General features: G+C 44.2%; 1 protein-coding gene across 1 annotated transcript in view; it reads right to left on the bottom strand.

The window, feature by feature from the left end:
- The window catches only part of DNAAF8 (dynein axonemal assembly factor 8), a 146,009-nt gene that overhangs the window by 42,032 nt on the left and 88,510 nt on the right, over positions 1-15,467 (bottom strand). Inside the window, exons 19-22 of the mRNA XM_084818797.1 lie at positions 11,477-11,624; positions 8,133-8,264; positions 5,403-5,600; positions 1,528-1,860 (exon numbers count right to left, since the gene is read on the bottom strand). Coding sequence (XP_084674923.1) covers positions 1,528-1,860; positions 5,403-5,600; positions 8,133-8,264; positions 11,477-11,624 — 811 coding nt within the window. The remainder of the gene's footprint in view (positions 1-1,527; positions 1,861-5,402; positions 5,601-8,132; positions 8,265-11,476; positions 11,625-15,467) is intronic.

Genomic DNA, 15,467 nt, shown 5'->3' on the forward strand with positions numbered 1-15,467 from the left:
ATGCTTGGAGATTGGTTTAGCAACTGTTGAGACTTCAGCATGGATAGCTGCTTTAAATTATTGGCTACATTTATTGTGCTTGCAATCAGCAAGATTATTACCATTACTGCTTGCTGATTCTTATGTGAGTTCTCTCTTGAAGACCTGACATTCTAAATTGCTTGCCACTGGCCTCTCTCAGGAATTAATGGTTATTTTAGGGTATTCTAAAGCCAAAATGTGATTGAAGCAAAGACTTCTAGATATCAGTTGCCAACATACCATGGCCTCTGCCAGAAGGTTTTGCTCTCCTCCCCATGCATGCCTTAATCCAGCTTTCTCCACGACAACACCCATCATCCTCTACCAGCATAGCCATGAGGACTAACAAGGGAATAGGGCTATCAGCTTCTTCCTTCTCAGGCATATTTCCATGCTTAATTAGCTAACTGAAACTGTTTTGAGTTACAAAACCTATGTCAGATTGGTAGGACCACATCCTGAATGTATTCTTTACATTTCATATGGTCATTGACAGCCAGTGTGGTGTAGCGGTGAGAGTGCTGGACTAGGACTCTGGAGATCTGGGTTCTAGTCCCCACTCGGCCATGGAAGCTCATTGGGTGACTTTGGGCCAGTCAATGAATCTCAGCCTAACCTTCCTCACAGGGTGGTTGTTGTGAGGATAAAGTGGAGAGGAGGAGGATAATGTACGCCGCTTTGGGTTCCTTGCAAGAGGGGAAAAAAGGCAGAATATGAAAGTAACCAACTGAGATTGCTCAATTTATTTGCTCAGTGTAATTGCTTGAGATTGTTAGCGGGAAGCTGTTTTAGATCTATATATAGATATATGTGTGTATATTGTCTGTTCATGTGTTTTTTATATATATAAATGGTTTTTAACCTCTGCATACTGTATTTGTAATGTTTTTAATCTTTGTAAACCACCCAGAAAGCCAGAAATAAATAAATAAATAAATTCCTATGAATGTTCACATTAGATCCTCACTTAGCATGTAAATGTTGTATTGGAACTTGAAGCAAAAAAACCCCCTTAATAATCTGCCCAGAGGAGAGGCAGTTTGATGACGAGACCAACTGAGATGGCCGCCCCAAGTGGAAGATTTAGGGTGCCGTTAAGGGTGGCAAAATGGGAGGCCACAACCCACCAGGACATTTGTCACAGGAAGCTGCCTTATACTGGGTCGGATCATTGGTCCATCTAGCCCAGTATTGTCGATGCTGACTGGCAGCAACTCTCCAGAATCTGAAGCAGGATTCTTTCCTGACCATACCTCAAGGTGCTGGAGACTGAATCTGGGACCTCCTGTGTGCAAAGCATGTGCTGTGGCCCCTCCCTGTGTAAGCCCCACTAGGATAAACAGGAATGGTGCAAGAGCACAGTGCTTTATATTAATTAATGGAGTGGGTGCCATTAGATTGTCTGCCTCCAGCACCAGTACATCTTGGCCCAGCCGAAATGTCTTGGTCCGGGACATCTTTCATGGGAGAGTCTGGAGAATGAACGAAAGACAGTATTTCGCCTACCGCCGACGAAATCACTCTCAGCGAAGAAGAGCGCTGCCTGCCTGAAGGCCATCTCTGGGGTCAACGACATCACTCTCAGAAGATCGCCGGAGCTAGCACTCCATATGCCATTGCATGGTGTTAGTGTTTCCAGTGCCTCAGCGAGACCCACAAAGGCCCCGATCCTCCGCAGTACACAAATGAGGGCGGGGCTGGACATTAGAGTGCTGATGCTCATTTGCCAGGATTTATCTCCCACTTCGAACGGGGTTATTTCCTTAGCCTGCATCCACGTGAGGCGGGGCAACCACTTGAGTGTGAGAAGCTCGAATCGCGGGTCAAATTCTTCGGAGACTGGCAAGAGAGACATAGCCGCCATGAGTTACTGCTATGCTCCCTGCTGTCCAATCATGGTCAGACTTTTCTCGCTTTCTTTCAGCATGTAGCAACTGCTAAAACTGGACTTTCTGCTTCCTGCCCTCTGCCCCATAATTCATATTTTCTTTCATTCTTTTTAATTAAATTTTGACTCCCCAGCCAATCTTGGATCCTGAAAGGTCTTACATAAAGTAGAATTATTATATTTTACTTCAGGATTCGTTCATAAGATTGCACAATCCTACATTCCATTTATACTGGCTGGATGAGTATATGAACCTGACTACAGGGTGATGTTAGTGGACCACCACAGCAGCAGGAGAAAAGGATGACTTTGTCAATCTAAAAAAACAGAAACAAAAACAGCGTAGAATGAAGATCAAATGGCCATGATCAGGAGTTCACTGTTTAATTGACCATCTTTAATTGACTCCTTCCTAAAAAGGAAATTCTTAGGCCCAAAGTACATGTTATAGCGAGCTGTGTGGGCACTGCCATCCTATGTCTTCCCCTATCCCTGCATTTCTCCGGTAATGTATAGTAGAGAGAAAAAAAGTGAAGTGATGCCATTACTTTAGCATTGCCCTCCCTTCTGCTTGCTTCATTAGCAGCTACTTTCAGAGTCAGGAAGAGGCTACCATGGGGGTAGGTAACCTGGTATTCTCCAGATGTTTTGGACTACAGTTCCCATAATCCCTGACCATTGGCTGCGCTGGCTAGGGTTTATGGGAGTTGTAATCCAAAGTATCTGGAGGGCACCAGCTTGCCTGTCCCTGGGCTAATACAATGACATCACATCACATTTCCCCCCAAACTACATATTATCAAGGAACTCTGGGGGAGAGGAGATGTGGGTTGGAGAGTATGGACATGACTTGGGTTTAGGGTGAGCTTCATTTTCAGATGGGAAAACTAAGTTTGGGGGGTAGCAACATGCTCAACAGTTGCGCAACGTTGCCTACGCGAAAACAGATGGCAACAGATGAGTTCAGTTCTTGCCATCTGTTGCTGGGTGGCAGGGAGAGGCTGTTACCTGACTCACCACATCAAAACTAAAGTGGCACTGTACTCAACTAAGGACTGTACCATCTCCTTTATGCCCTTCTAAATTTACCTTTAAATAGCCATCCTGGATCAGCTCTAGTGACAAAGCTGGTCATATAGGCAAGCTGAAAAGGCAACTTGGTCATCTGCTTACAATTCAAACAGGAAAATGGATTTCTTAGGACATATGGGTGGTTGTCCCATATCAATCAAGAGGAAGAAACAAGCAACAAGTCTGTTTCAGAGCAGCTTGATAAAATGGACCTCTTTAGAGTCTTGAGATTTGCTGAGAGCACAAACGGAGCTAAGTGCTCTCTTACACAGAAGCATATATAATTATAGGTTTTAGGCAATCCCTGATAATGCTTCCCCTAAAGGGAGATTAATTATAGATATAAACTAGATTGTACCATTAACCTGGCATGCATGAGGAACTTATTCATATTTTTGTTTGCAAACTAGGATTCTTTCGAGTGTGCCAGAAATTTGGGGAGTGCAGTACTTTTACACGGCATTAAATCATTATGCCACCATACTTTGCATAGGTTGTCCTCTTTAGAGAAACGTCATCCTTACCTTGATATCAGCATGAAATGGAGCATAACAGTGTTTGCCCATTATCCATGACATAGTCACAATCAAGAATACTGTGCAGTTCTACCCAGGCAGTTGCTATTCAGCAACCAGACAACTAGGAACTTGGAGGCTATCTGTGCCAAGGTAGAAAGCTGCTGTGCACTAGGATTGTACCTGGACTTTGTGCATGAAAGACATGTACTCTGCTACTGAGCTGTGGTCACTCACGTAAGGTAAATAAAAGGAATAGGAAGTACATTTTCATGGGGAAGGCATCAGGACCCAACACGAAGACATCACATACTGACTATCATAGGCAGTGTACAGTAATGGACAGCATGTTGGAATAGGCCCTAAGCTAAAATCCCCACTTGGCCATTACTGGATGACACTGCGTGAGTCATTGGCTGCTTTCATGCTAGTCCTTTTCTTTGAAATTTCCATCCTTTGTCTGCCCATTTTTTATGGAGAATCCAGACAGCACTGTTGTTAAATCGTTGCATTCCAGTGTTTTCTGTGTTGTCCTCCCATGATATTTCAAACTTAATTTGTGCAGTTGCACACCAGCCTGTCCTGCGTGCATAGGCAAAGTGCTATTGAGGTTTTTAAGGGCTACTGCACTTTTAATCGAAAGCTTCCTGTTTACAGGTTCAGTCCATTTTAGTGCTTCCTGTCCAATGTGGCTGGGGAATTAGCTATAAATTGCCCCTTAATTAGTCACCTTCTATTCTTGGTGGTGGTGGTGGAGCTTTAATTATTGGTTTCTTTTCATTTTTTTCCTCTTTCACAGTTTACTGTGAAAAGAAATGGGGAATGAAAGGAAACCATTAATAAAAGCTAAGAGGCAATTGATCAATAATCCCAGAACTATGGTGACTGAATGAACAGAAAGCAATAATATGGATTGAACCTGCAGTAGATATTTTAATGGGACTTACATGTGAGTAAGCATTATCAAAGGACCTTGGCCATGGGGAAGGACACTGCCAGATGTGTTGTGCAGAACCTTCCTTTTAATTCTGCTTCCAGTTAATTGTGAAAAAGAAATGCTTTAGCAGCGCTAAAAGGCTCCAAAGTGGAAGCCACCACTATCTCTCAGCCTAATCTACCTCACAAGATTGTTGTTAGGATAAAGTAGGGGATGGGACACATCATGAATTTTGCCTTGAGCATTTTGGGCAGGATAAAAATGGAAATTATAATAGGAACAGATGAAAAGGAAGATCCTTTAAAAACAGATGAATCAGGTGAATTAGCTGATTGAGCAATGTAAATTTTAATTGACTCACTAGGAAGGGCAACTTTTAATTTCTAGACCTATGAATTTAGGGCAGGGGTGCAGAACCTCTTTCCACCCAAGAGCCAAATTCCAATTTGGAGAAGCTCTCTGGGGCTGCATTCTAGAGGCAGGTGGGGCCAACACAGCAAAAATGCCAGGATATTTCAGCTTAAAGCTCTTACTGACAGTAAATAACCCTTCAGAAAGGCACCATAACCTTTTAGAATGGAGAAAAAGCTGCACAAAAGCCAGGAAACTACCCAATGATCGGTGGGTGGGGGAAACAGGTTGGAGCCAGGGGGTGTGGCCTTCAGGGGGCCTACAAAGGTCTGGATTTGCCCCCCCCCCCGGCCTTAGATTCTGCACCCCTGATTTAGGGGGGGGGGGGACTTTTTCAGTTTGGGTGAATATTTTGCATGACCGCAGTGCACAGAGTTGCTGGTACTGCCTCCACTGAGGTGATGGGGAGCAGGTGAGGATGTCTTGTGTTTGGCAGGACTATTGGGCCATCTGGTCTGGTTTGTGGTGGTTCTCTGGCCCCTCCTGCCTATGATTCTACTTGTAGGAGATCCTGGGAACTGTGCCTAGGGTCTTTGGGAGGGCCCAAGCTGGGAACTACCTGGAGTTTGAGCCTGCTGCTTCCTGTAGCCAAGCGCAAGGATCTGATGAAGGAAACTGCCAGCACTCTTCATGGCTTCTGTTCCAGTGAAGGTCAACAGGACAACTTGCTCCATTCCAGGATCCGAGGCGTACCTCCTGCTGTGTAAAATGTCCATGGGAATATGACAGGGATCTGGCACGGCACTAAGACTGCCACCTGGGAAAGCAAAGGTGAGAGGGGGAAAAAACCAGAATCCTCAAACCATTTATCCTAGAGAAGACCAAGATACTCTATGTGTATTGCTGTAGAAGACAGTGATGGCGTACTCCAGATGTAGAGTGGCTACACACCCAAAGCAGCACGCTGGACAGAACACCCATAATGTGGAAAAGCCTGCATTTTTACTTGAGGCCCTGCTCCGGGTGCCCCATCTTCAGAAATTAGGCTACCAGGAACAAGGAAAGCCTTCTGCACCATCCTGTCCCAACTGTGGAATTTGCTTGGCACATATTTTGATTCCTTTCAGGTGCCGGGTGAAAAAATAGAAGTAAATAAATGTTTAGTAAACTTCTATTTACTGAAGCCTTTGGTGGCTTTTAATTGTGGCTGTCTGTCGTTCTGTTTTATTTTTTACTTCTTTGTAGCCAAACTTTCTGCCCCAAAATGGCACTCAAGGTGGCTGACAATAAAATCCAGATGGCACCAACCAATTTAAACTGCCTTCAGCCACAGATCAGCCTAATTGCCAAAAGCCTGCCTAAATGAACTGTTTTTAACTATGTAGTGCTGCTCATATGAGAATTTGTGTCAGTATTGTAACATCATTTAGTCTGTTAGTTTTGCATTAGTTTTAATATTGTAAGGCACCTTGAACTTCAGTTTACTGGAAAAGCAGGAGTAAAAATCTTTAAAATAATACATGAAATGAATAAATTCACATCCCAAGTCTTCTCCGAAGCTCACTTGAAAGCCTTGAACAAGCTCTTGTTTTCTCTGTCTCAAGTCTAATCTACCCCAGAGAGCTCTGTGGAAACGAACACCCTTCTGAGCCTGTCAATGGAAAGGTACAATATAAATGCAACCAATAAAATGAATGAAGGTAGAAGTCCTATGCACTTACTAGTTATTCCCACTGAAATTGTGATACTTTTTTCTGAGTAAATATGCACAGGATTGCATTGCACAATGTGCTGTTACCATACCTACAACCATGGTTTTCTCTGTGTGCATAATTTATATTCATTCATTTTTGTTCATTTATTTGCTACATTTATATCCTGCCTTTTCCTCCAAGGAGCCCAAGGCGGTGTACATAAATCTCCTCCTCCTCTCCATTTTATCCTCACAACAACCCTATGAGGTAGGCTAGGCTGAAAGTCAGTGACTGGCCTAAAGTCACCCAGTGAGTTTCATGGCCAACTGGGGACTGGAACCCAGGTCTCCCCAGTCCCAGTACAAGACTCTAACCACTATACCACACTGGCTCACTATACCACACCGCATAAGGACAACCTATGGTCCTACTACTTATCCAGGCACACACCACACATTGAGTCACACATCGAATCACAAGTAATATATTCCACTGCATATACGGTGTAGTATATTGTACATACAATACATTGTATATATAACATGTATATACAATAATATGAAAGTAATAATACACTGCCGAAAAGCTGATTAGTTATTTTACTTACTTACTTACTTATTTATTTATTCATTTCATTTCTATACCGCCCAATAGCCGAAGCTCTCTGGGAGGTTGACAAAAATTAAAACCGAACGGCACAAAATAAAACAATTTAAAATATATAGAACATTAAAACCACAATATGACAATACAACCACAATAAAACCTAGCAGCAGTGCAGGAATTTAAAATACAGATTTAAAACAGCAAAGCTAAAAGTCTAGAAAACTAAAATGCTAAAATGACTGGGAAAATAAAAAGGTATTCACCTGGCGCTGAAAGGAATGCAATGTAGGTGCCAGGCAAACCTCACTAGGGAGCTCATTCCACAGCCGGGGTGCCACAGCAGAAAAAGCCCTCCTCCTAGTAGCCACATGCCTCACATCCTTTGGCAGGGGCTCATGGAAAAGGGCGGCTGAGGATGATCTTAAGGTCCAAGGCAGGCACATATGGGAGGAAGCGATCCTTCAGTTAACCTACTTTTGTGAGGTGTACTACACTGTGCATTAGGACACACTCCTGTGTGGGCAGTAAAGGTGGCAATCTCCCTCCCAAATATACAGAAAATTGTACTTTTAGGCTTGGCAGAGGCATGTCCAATCCGTTACTCCTCCAGGATAAACAGACCCTTGTCTTTCTAATCACACTCAGCATTTATGTAGCATTTTAGAGTGTTCGAAGTAGTGATGCTGATGAAGCTCAAAATTAACAGGCTTGTAATAGGAATTTTGCCAGCTCGTAATATTCATTTTTATTACAAGGCCAGCACCTTGCCCTGAAGTTTGTATTCTGTAATTAAAATCAAGATAAATTATGAGTTTATGTACTGATGAGATGCCTCTGTAGTCTGCTCTGCAGACTAGGTGCTTAAAACTGGTAGCTGCTGATGACACATGCCCAGAAGGTGATTACTAGTGAGTTCATGGGAGAGGAAAAATCTGAACCAGGAACTTTCCTGTCCACAGCTCAGCCTCTTAGCCACTAGCCCCCTTTCAGTCTTCAGAACTGCAATATTTAATAGGCAGGATCTTAGTTCATCCTCTGCCCTGACGTACCCAATTCCTGCAGCAAGCAGTCGGTATAAGGAACCACATGAAAACATAGGCTGGGTTCTGGCTCAGTGTTGGAGTGCAGATTGGTCTGTACTTCCTCTAATAAGCCTTTCTCTGCCAGACCGTTCATCAGCCCTAGGTTAAAACAACAACAACACAGAAGCAAATAGTAACTTGTACAAGAGATATGGCTGAGTCTATGGTATAAATATAATGCAGCAGAAATGCCACCATACGTGACATTTATGCACCCCATAAATCCTTAGCAACCACAACAAACTTCTACTAGTGGCAAAGCACAGAGGCTGAAGGAAAAAGATGACTTGGCGGTTACTTTTCTTACAAAGGGTTTCAGCATCCTGCCTATCAAAAGACTGGTTCTCAAGTAATTTTTGTTTGTTTTTAATAGGATGGCTCCTTTGAGCTACTTCTAAATAAATCATTTAAACAAAAATGAAATGAAATTATATATACATGTGCATCTACATAATTTAGGGATTAATCTTGCTTTCTGCAACCATGAGCTCCATATTATAGGACAGGAATGAGCGAAAGATTGATAATGCTCAGTTGCAAGTGGCAAAAAAGTACATTGCTGAGGGGCAACTAGTAGAAAGGGAATGGTTATTATAGAATCACAGAGTCACATCATCATCTAGTCAATGCAACCTCTGCTGATGTAGAAAATCTGCTACAGCATCACTGATAAGTGGCCACCCAACCTCTGCTTAGAAACCCCCTAACGGAGGACCCTTTCTGAGGCAGTCTGTACCACTGACTGTCAAACAGCTCATATGGCTGGGACATTCTTCCTAATGTTTAGTTGAAATCTCCTTTGTTATTTAAACTCATTGGTTTGGGTCCTACCCGCTGGAGCAACAGAAAATACCAGGATACCTGAGAGAGCACCTTCTCCCTTCCAACCTGCCCGATCACTGAGGTCACCAGAGGGCATGCTCCTGGTGGTTCCACATGGACCCATGGCCTGATTGGAGTCCACTTGGAGAACAGCCTTCAGTGTGGTGGCTCCCTTCCTACGGAACTCCCTGCCTCTGAAGGTCAGGCAGGCAACAACACTGGGCTCTTTTCCAGGAAGCCTTCCTTGGTTAACCAGCCTCAGTTTTATTGGAACTCTGTCTTTTTAAAGAATAATTTTAATATTATGTTTCATTCTTTTTATCTCTTTTCATTTCATCTCTTGTTCACCGCTCTGGAATCTGTTTAGAGGTGGAGCAGTATATAAAAGTTGTAAATAAATAATAAATAAAATAGATTTGCTCCATCATCTCTGCAACAGCCCTTCAAATATTTGAAGATGGCTGTTACGCCTATGGGAACTTCTCTGCTCTTTGTTCTCCGCCCACGTACTGTGGCCAAATGTCCTTCGATTCCACTGGAAAATAAAGAAGCTGGACTATTCCATCTCCTCTTCTTGGGGAGAGCCAGAGACAGCTGGTTTCTCAGCTGTCATCTAGCTAGCAGCCATTCCATCATGCTACCTAAACTGTTTCCATTCCAGCTGGTTGTTGTAAGAACTATAACTTTAAGAACTGGTGCTTGCTATTTTCCCCTTCTTCCTCCGCATCCCTTTCCCCCTGTATGACATGTCTTTTATATTGTATGTCTGAAGGCAGGGACTGTCTTACTATTGATATTTGTAAGTCTCTAGGAGACTTTTTGCAAAAGAATGGGTTAAAATGTTTTAAATTAAATAAGTACCGAAGCAGCACTCCACAGTCTAGAACTCAGAACACAAGAGGTCTACTTGTTTACTGAGCTCATGGTAAACAGAGGTCATCAAGACTTTTCAAAGCTCCCACCCAGCTGAACAATTGTAGCTTATCTCACTACTTGTGGGCTTCTGGAGACACTGACCTGCAGGATCTGAAAGCAGGGTGGCCACCAGTTACATGTCAGCAAACAAAGAGGACAGGACACTGATGTGCATAAAATTTGCATCTGCCAATTTATATTTATAGATAGATGCACATTTAGAAATAAGCACTGCAATTTAAGCAGACGTACAATACATCTCACCATCGTGTGGGAGACTGTGACCAGGTGAACTGTGGGCCTGTCTGCTTAGTCTGCTGACGGTTGATGGACAACTTCAAGGCCCCTGGGCACTCCCTTCATAGGGTTATCTTTAAACCAGACTTGGATGGGACAGCCCTTCAAATAGAGGAGGCCTTCCAATAGACGACTGTCCTCTGACAGCCCTTCAAATAGAGGACTATCTTCTGTAAAGTAGGACACCCTACTAGAAAGTGTGTGTGTAGGGGGGTTCAGAATGACCACTGGCTCAAGTCTTGCCCTGAAAACAGGGCTGGGCAACTTCTGATCTTCCAGATCTTGTTGGACTGAAACTCCGAACAGCTCTAGTCAGCATGGTCACTTCGTTATTTATTTAGTCAATTCAGAAAGTGCTTGACTATATCTGAAAAGACATCTCAAAGAGGTTATACAAGAGGTTTCAGTTAAAACATTTAAAATGAAAAGGAAGTTAGAAAACCACTCGCGATTAAAACATTTAAAATCAGAGAACTAACAATCAACAAACTGGGTAGCTCACACAGTCAGAGAAGGCCTGGGTGAAAAGACACAACTCTTAACTATATAAACCTGCCTGAGGACTGAGATCTGTTGGAAGGGCCCTCCTCTGCATCCCATCAGTGCGAGACATACACTATAGTGGGACGTGGGAGAGGGCCTTCTCTGCTGTGGCACCCCGGTTGTGGAACGCACTTCCCTTGGAGGCCCAATTGGCATGTACATTGGTTTCATTTCTGCACCAAGTTAAAACATGGCTTTTTTCCAAAGCCTTTGAGGGCTAAATGCATTCCCTAAAGTTCCACACTGTTTTAACGCTTTAGATTTTAATTGGTATTAGCTTATTTAATGGTTTAATATGTTTTTGGGTGTTTAAATTATTTATTGTTTTATACTGTTTAAAGTGACTTTATCTGTACACCACCCTGAGATCCTAATGATATAGGGCGGGATATAAACGTTATAAAGAAGCAAACAAATAAATAACTGGAGCTGGAAACATGTCACAGTTGGTATCTCACACATACCAAGGGGGAGGGTATTCCATGAAGTGGGGGTCACCACAGGGAAGGCCTGTTTCTGGGATGCTGCCAGATGATAATCTGGAGGTTGTGGTACAACCAACAAAGCCTCCTCCAGTGATCTTAGCAATCGAATGTGTCTATATCAGGGACAGTGAGAGTTTATGGGACAGTCCAACATCTGGAGGGTCACAGGTTGCCCAACCCTGCACTAAAACTTCTCTCTCTCTCTCTCTCCCCCCCCCCCATATACACACACACTCACACACACTTCACCTTTCAGCAGTGCAGGGATATGATGAGCAGCATTTTCCTTCCTCAGCAACAAAGCTAGACTGTGCATCTGCGAATGGACAGGAAAGCCATCCTCCAAGAAGCTCCTAGCAGGTGTACATGAAGTCTTACTAGGGCAAAATACAGTTACCTGTAATGACACAAGCCAGCAATTTTCAAATGGTAAGTGGATCGGCTCCTAAGCTATCAAGGTAACCAATTTATGAAGAGTGCTGAGCATTAGAATGTTCCACTGGTACATTCAAGCAATTATGGAGTGAGAAATTCCTCCCACACAGAAATATCAGTGGAACTGCAGCCTTGAAAAGGATTCAAGTTTGTCTCTAACAGATGATCTTTGTAAAAGTTAAATTTAACAGTGATCGTTAACAGTCTAATCTTACGGCTTGCTGCATCAGCCAATAATTGCGGAGGTCGGGGCGACTTGGCTGATGGAACAGCACAATGTGATACTGTGGTGGCATTGCAGAGATGTTAGGTCCAATCTACACAAACACTTCATCATTTTTCTGGGATCGTAACCCCTCAGGCTGCAAGCAGTAGATGGCATAAATGGTTTCCCAGAAGTTATTTATTTTATTTATTTGTTGCATTTCTATACCACCCAACAGCCGAAGCTCTCTGGGCGGTTCACAACAATTAAAACCACAAAATACAACATAAATTACACCACCCCCCAAAATGCCCCTTCACATAAAGAAAAGAAGACTTGTACATCTGAACTAGAACTCCTCTCACTAACATGCTAGTTTTCTGGGTGTGCCGAGCTTTTTTATCTGGGCGAACGTTCCAGCATCTGATCCTCCACCATTTATGTGAAATGGTAGAGTCCAGAAATCACATGATCTGTTATTCCAAGAATCATAGAACTGAAAGGGACCTTGGAGATCATCAAGTCCAACCCCCCCTGCTCAATGCAGGCTCTGCACTGCAAGGTGCTGCTTCAGCCTCCCTAATAGATGGCCATCCAGCCTCTGCTTAAATACATCCAGAGAAGGAGAACCCACCACCTCCTGAGGCAATCTGTTCCTGCAAACCTGGATTTTATTCTGCTGTTGCAGGTGCGAATGTGCAGCATGCCAAGAATCAGGATCTAGCTAGAACTTCACTGTGCACAACGTTGCTTGAGGGGGAGCGATGTTGGTGGGTCAGTAGCAGAGCATGAGGGAAGTCGGGTGCTCAATCAGAAGCATTGCTAGTTAAAAGGGTCACATCAAGCAGGGCTGAGAAAAGTTTATTTCCTAGAGACCTTCAAGAGCCATGGCAGTTGGAGTAGCAGGAGTTGGGAGGCTTTTTCCTGTCGAGGCCCATGTGTCCTCAGCTGAAACTGACCGGGTTCTGCATTTAGCAGTGGGCAGGGCTAGAGCCAGAAGTGGACAGAGTTATGGACATGACTTTGACCTATATTCAGTATGCAACAACAAAGACATTTACATCCAGGCATTCTCTTTCTCCAACTTGTGCAAGGTTTCCTCCATCAGCTTTGTAATTTGGGGACAGATTTGGACTAAATCAATAACCCAGAGCGTGGGCTGGTGAGAAGGTGTGGCCTGCAGAGAGCCTAGAGGTCTGAGTTGAGAAGCCTGGAGGTCTGCCTTTGGCCCATGGACAGTAGGTTCCCCCACCCCTGGGGCAGACAATACTGGGATGCATGGACCAGTGGTCTGACAACATAAAGGCAGCTTGGTATGTTAGGTTTGGGATAGAGGCCATTGCTGTCCATGCAGAAGATCCCAGAGATATTTCCCTGCACCTCCAGTTTGGAAGACTAGGAAATGCATACGAAGAGCCCTGATGCTGGATCAGACCAAGGGTCCATCTAGTCCAGTATTCTATTCACACAGTGGCCAGCCAGCTGTCAACCAGGAACCCACAAGCAGGGCATGAGAGCAACAGCACCCTCCCACCCATGTTCCCCAGCAAGTGGTGTATATAGGCTCACTGCCTCTGGTACTGGAGGTAGCACGTAGCCATCAGGGCTAGTCACCATTGATAGATTTATCATCCATGAATTTGTCTAATCCCCTTTTAAAGCCATCCAAATTGGTGGCCAGCATTACGTCTTGTGATAGCAAATTCCATAGTTCAAATTTGCACAATGTGAAGAAGTCCTTCCTTTTATCTGTCCTGAGTCTCCCACCTGTGTTCTTCCACCTTGGGTTCTAGTATTATGAGAGAGAGAGAGAGAGAGAGAGAGAGAGAGAGAGAAATGTCTCTCTCCACTTTCTCCACACCATGCATAATTTTGTATACCTCTACCATGGCTCCCCTCACTCGCCTTTTTGTACGCTAAACAGTCCCAGATGTTGTAACCTTCCCTCATAGGGAGTTGGTCCAGCCCCTTGATCATTTTGGTGGCCCTTTTCTGCACCTTTTCCAACTCTACAATATTTTTTTAGGTACAGCAGCCAGAACTGTGCATTCCAAGGGTGGTCGCATCATAGATTTGTATAAGGGCAGTATGATATTGGCATTTATTTCCAATTCCTTTTCTAATTAAGCCTAACATGGAATGTGCCTTTTTCACAGCAGCCACACACTGGGTCGACATTTTCATGGAGCTGTCCACCATAAGCCCAAAATTTATTTTTTGGTCAGTCACCACTAGCTCAGTTCCCATCAGTGTTTATGCGACGTTAGGATTTTTTGCCCCAACATGCATCACTTTATACTTGCTACAGTAAACAGCATTACAAATTAATCATATAGGGCCATGATAAAATGGGAGCCAGGGAAATCTGATACATTCTGTTGGGAACAGCTTGCTGTCAGTCTATCACAAAACACAAAGAGCTTGCCAAAATAGCTAATGGCATGCTTGAGCTGATAAATAAAATGAAATAAATGCGTGCATCTCAAAAAGCAGGGCTCTCTCCACCTCTCCTCTTTCCCCTTAACTTGCATTTCCTCCTGCAAAAACTTTAAAGGAAGACCTGGCTATGTCCACTGAAGAAACAAATTCCAGCTTGAGATTCACAAGAAGTCTTTTCAAATTGAGATAGGATCCAAAATTGGCATGGAAAGTTGCTTTTCCAAGGCGATGCCATATTGTTGGTGACAAGCTTGCAGACATTTAAAAGATTCCCGTGGGATGAAAAGGCAACAAGACGAACATTTGGATGGGTAATATCACCCTTGCATCACAGAGTGGCGACTGCATGACAAACCAACGTAAACGCTGCAATGAGTCACTGTGGTGAATCGCTGCCTGAACCTCAATAAATATTTGCGGAGCTGTCTGGATGGAAATTAAAGTGCTGATAAATGTCCCCCAACCCATCAGCCTGGAAGAGGCAAGTCAGCCATGGAGCATCTCCCCAGCATCTCCATGGACCAGGTGGACCAGGCAGATGGTCAGGCAGGAAGTGATGTGAGGCCTCTGGGGCCAGGACTGCAGCAATGAGTCATGGGCTACAACTCCCTCAAAGTTGTAGTCCCTCTGGAGCAGCAGGGACAGAGAAGCACTCAGGACAGAGGGGGAACCTCCCAGAGCCATATGGATGGGGTAGACACAACAGCAGCATCCTTGCACCTCAGGCCAGGACAGACAATAAAAGTCACAGGCTCGTCCTGCTAGAGGGCATGCCCCTGAGAGGCTGAGGGGTGAGAGGGTCACCCAGAGTTGAATCAACTGTTCTAACCCAGGGATAGTCGCAGAGAGGAAGTCCACCTTGCCCCGAGGCCCTGAGCCCAAAAAGACTTGGGCTACATCCTCCAAGAAAACCCTTAAAGACTTGGTGTGCCATGTCAGGTGCTGCCCAGGTTAGAACCAGGAACCTTTAGGTATCTGTGTGTGGCTACTGCATTGCAGTGAGGTACCAGAACTGCAGCTTGAAACATCTTCTTGGCAGTGACGTACTCTCAGGGTCTGGAGTGTCCTCCCACCCCACAACCAGACTGGCCATTGTGCGGCCCTCAGCCTTCTTCAAAAGGCCCTTTGGAGGGCAAGCAATCAGTGCAGACCTCTGGCAAG

Source organism: Heloderma suspectum, chromosome 12 (assembly GCF_057233095.1).
Source record: "Heloderma suspectum isolate Gila_16-S chromosome 12, 16-S_ref, whole genome shotgun sequence".
Lineage (NCBI taxonomy): Eukaryota > Metazoa > Chordata > Lepidosauria > Squamata > Helodermatidae > Heloderma > Heloderma suspectum.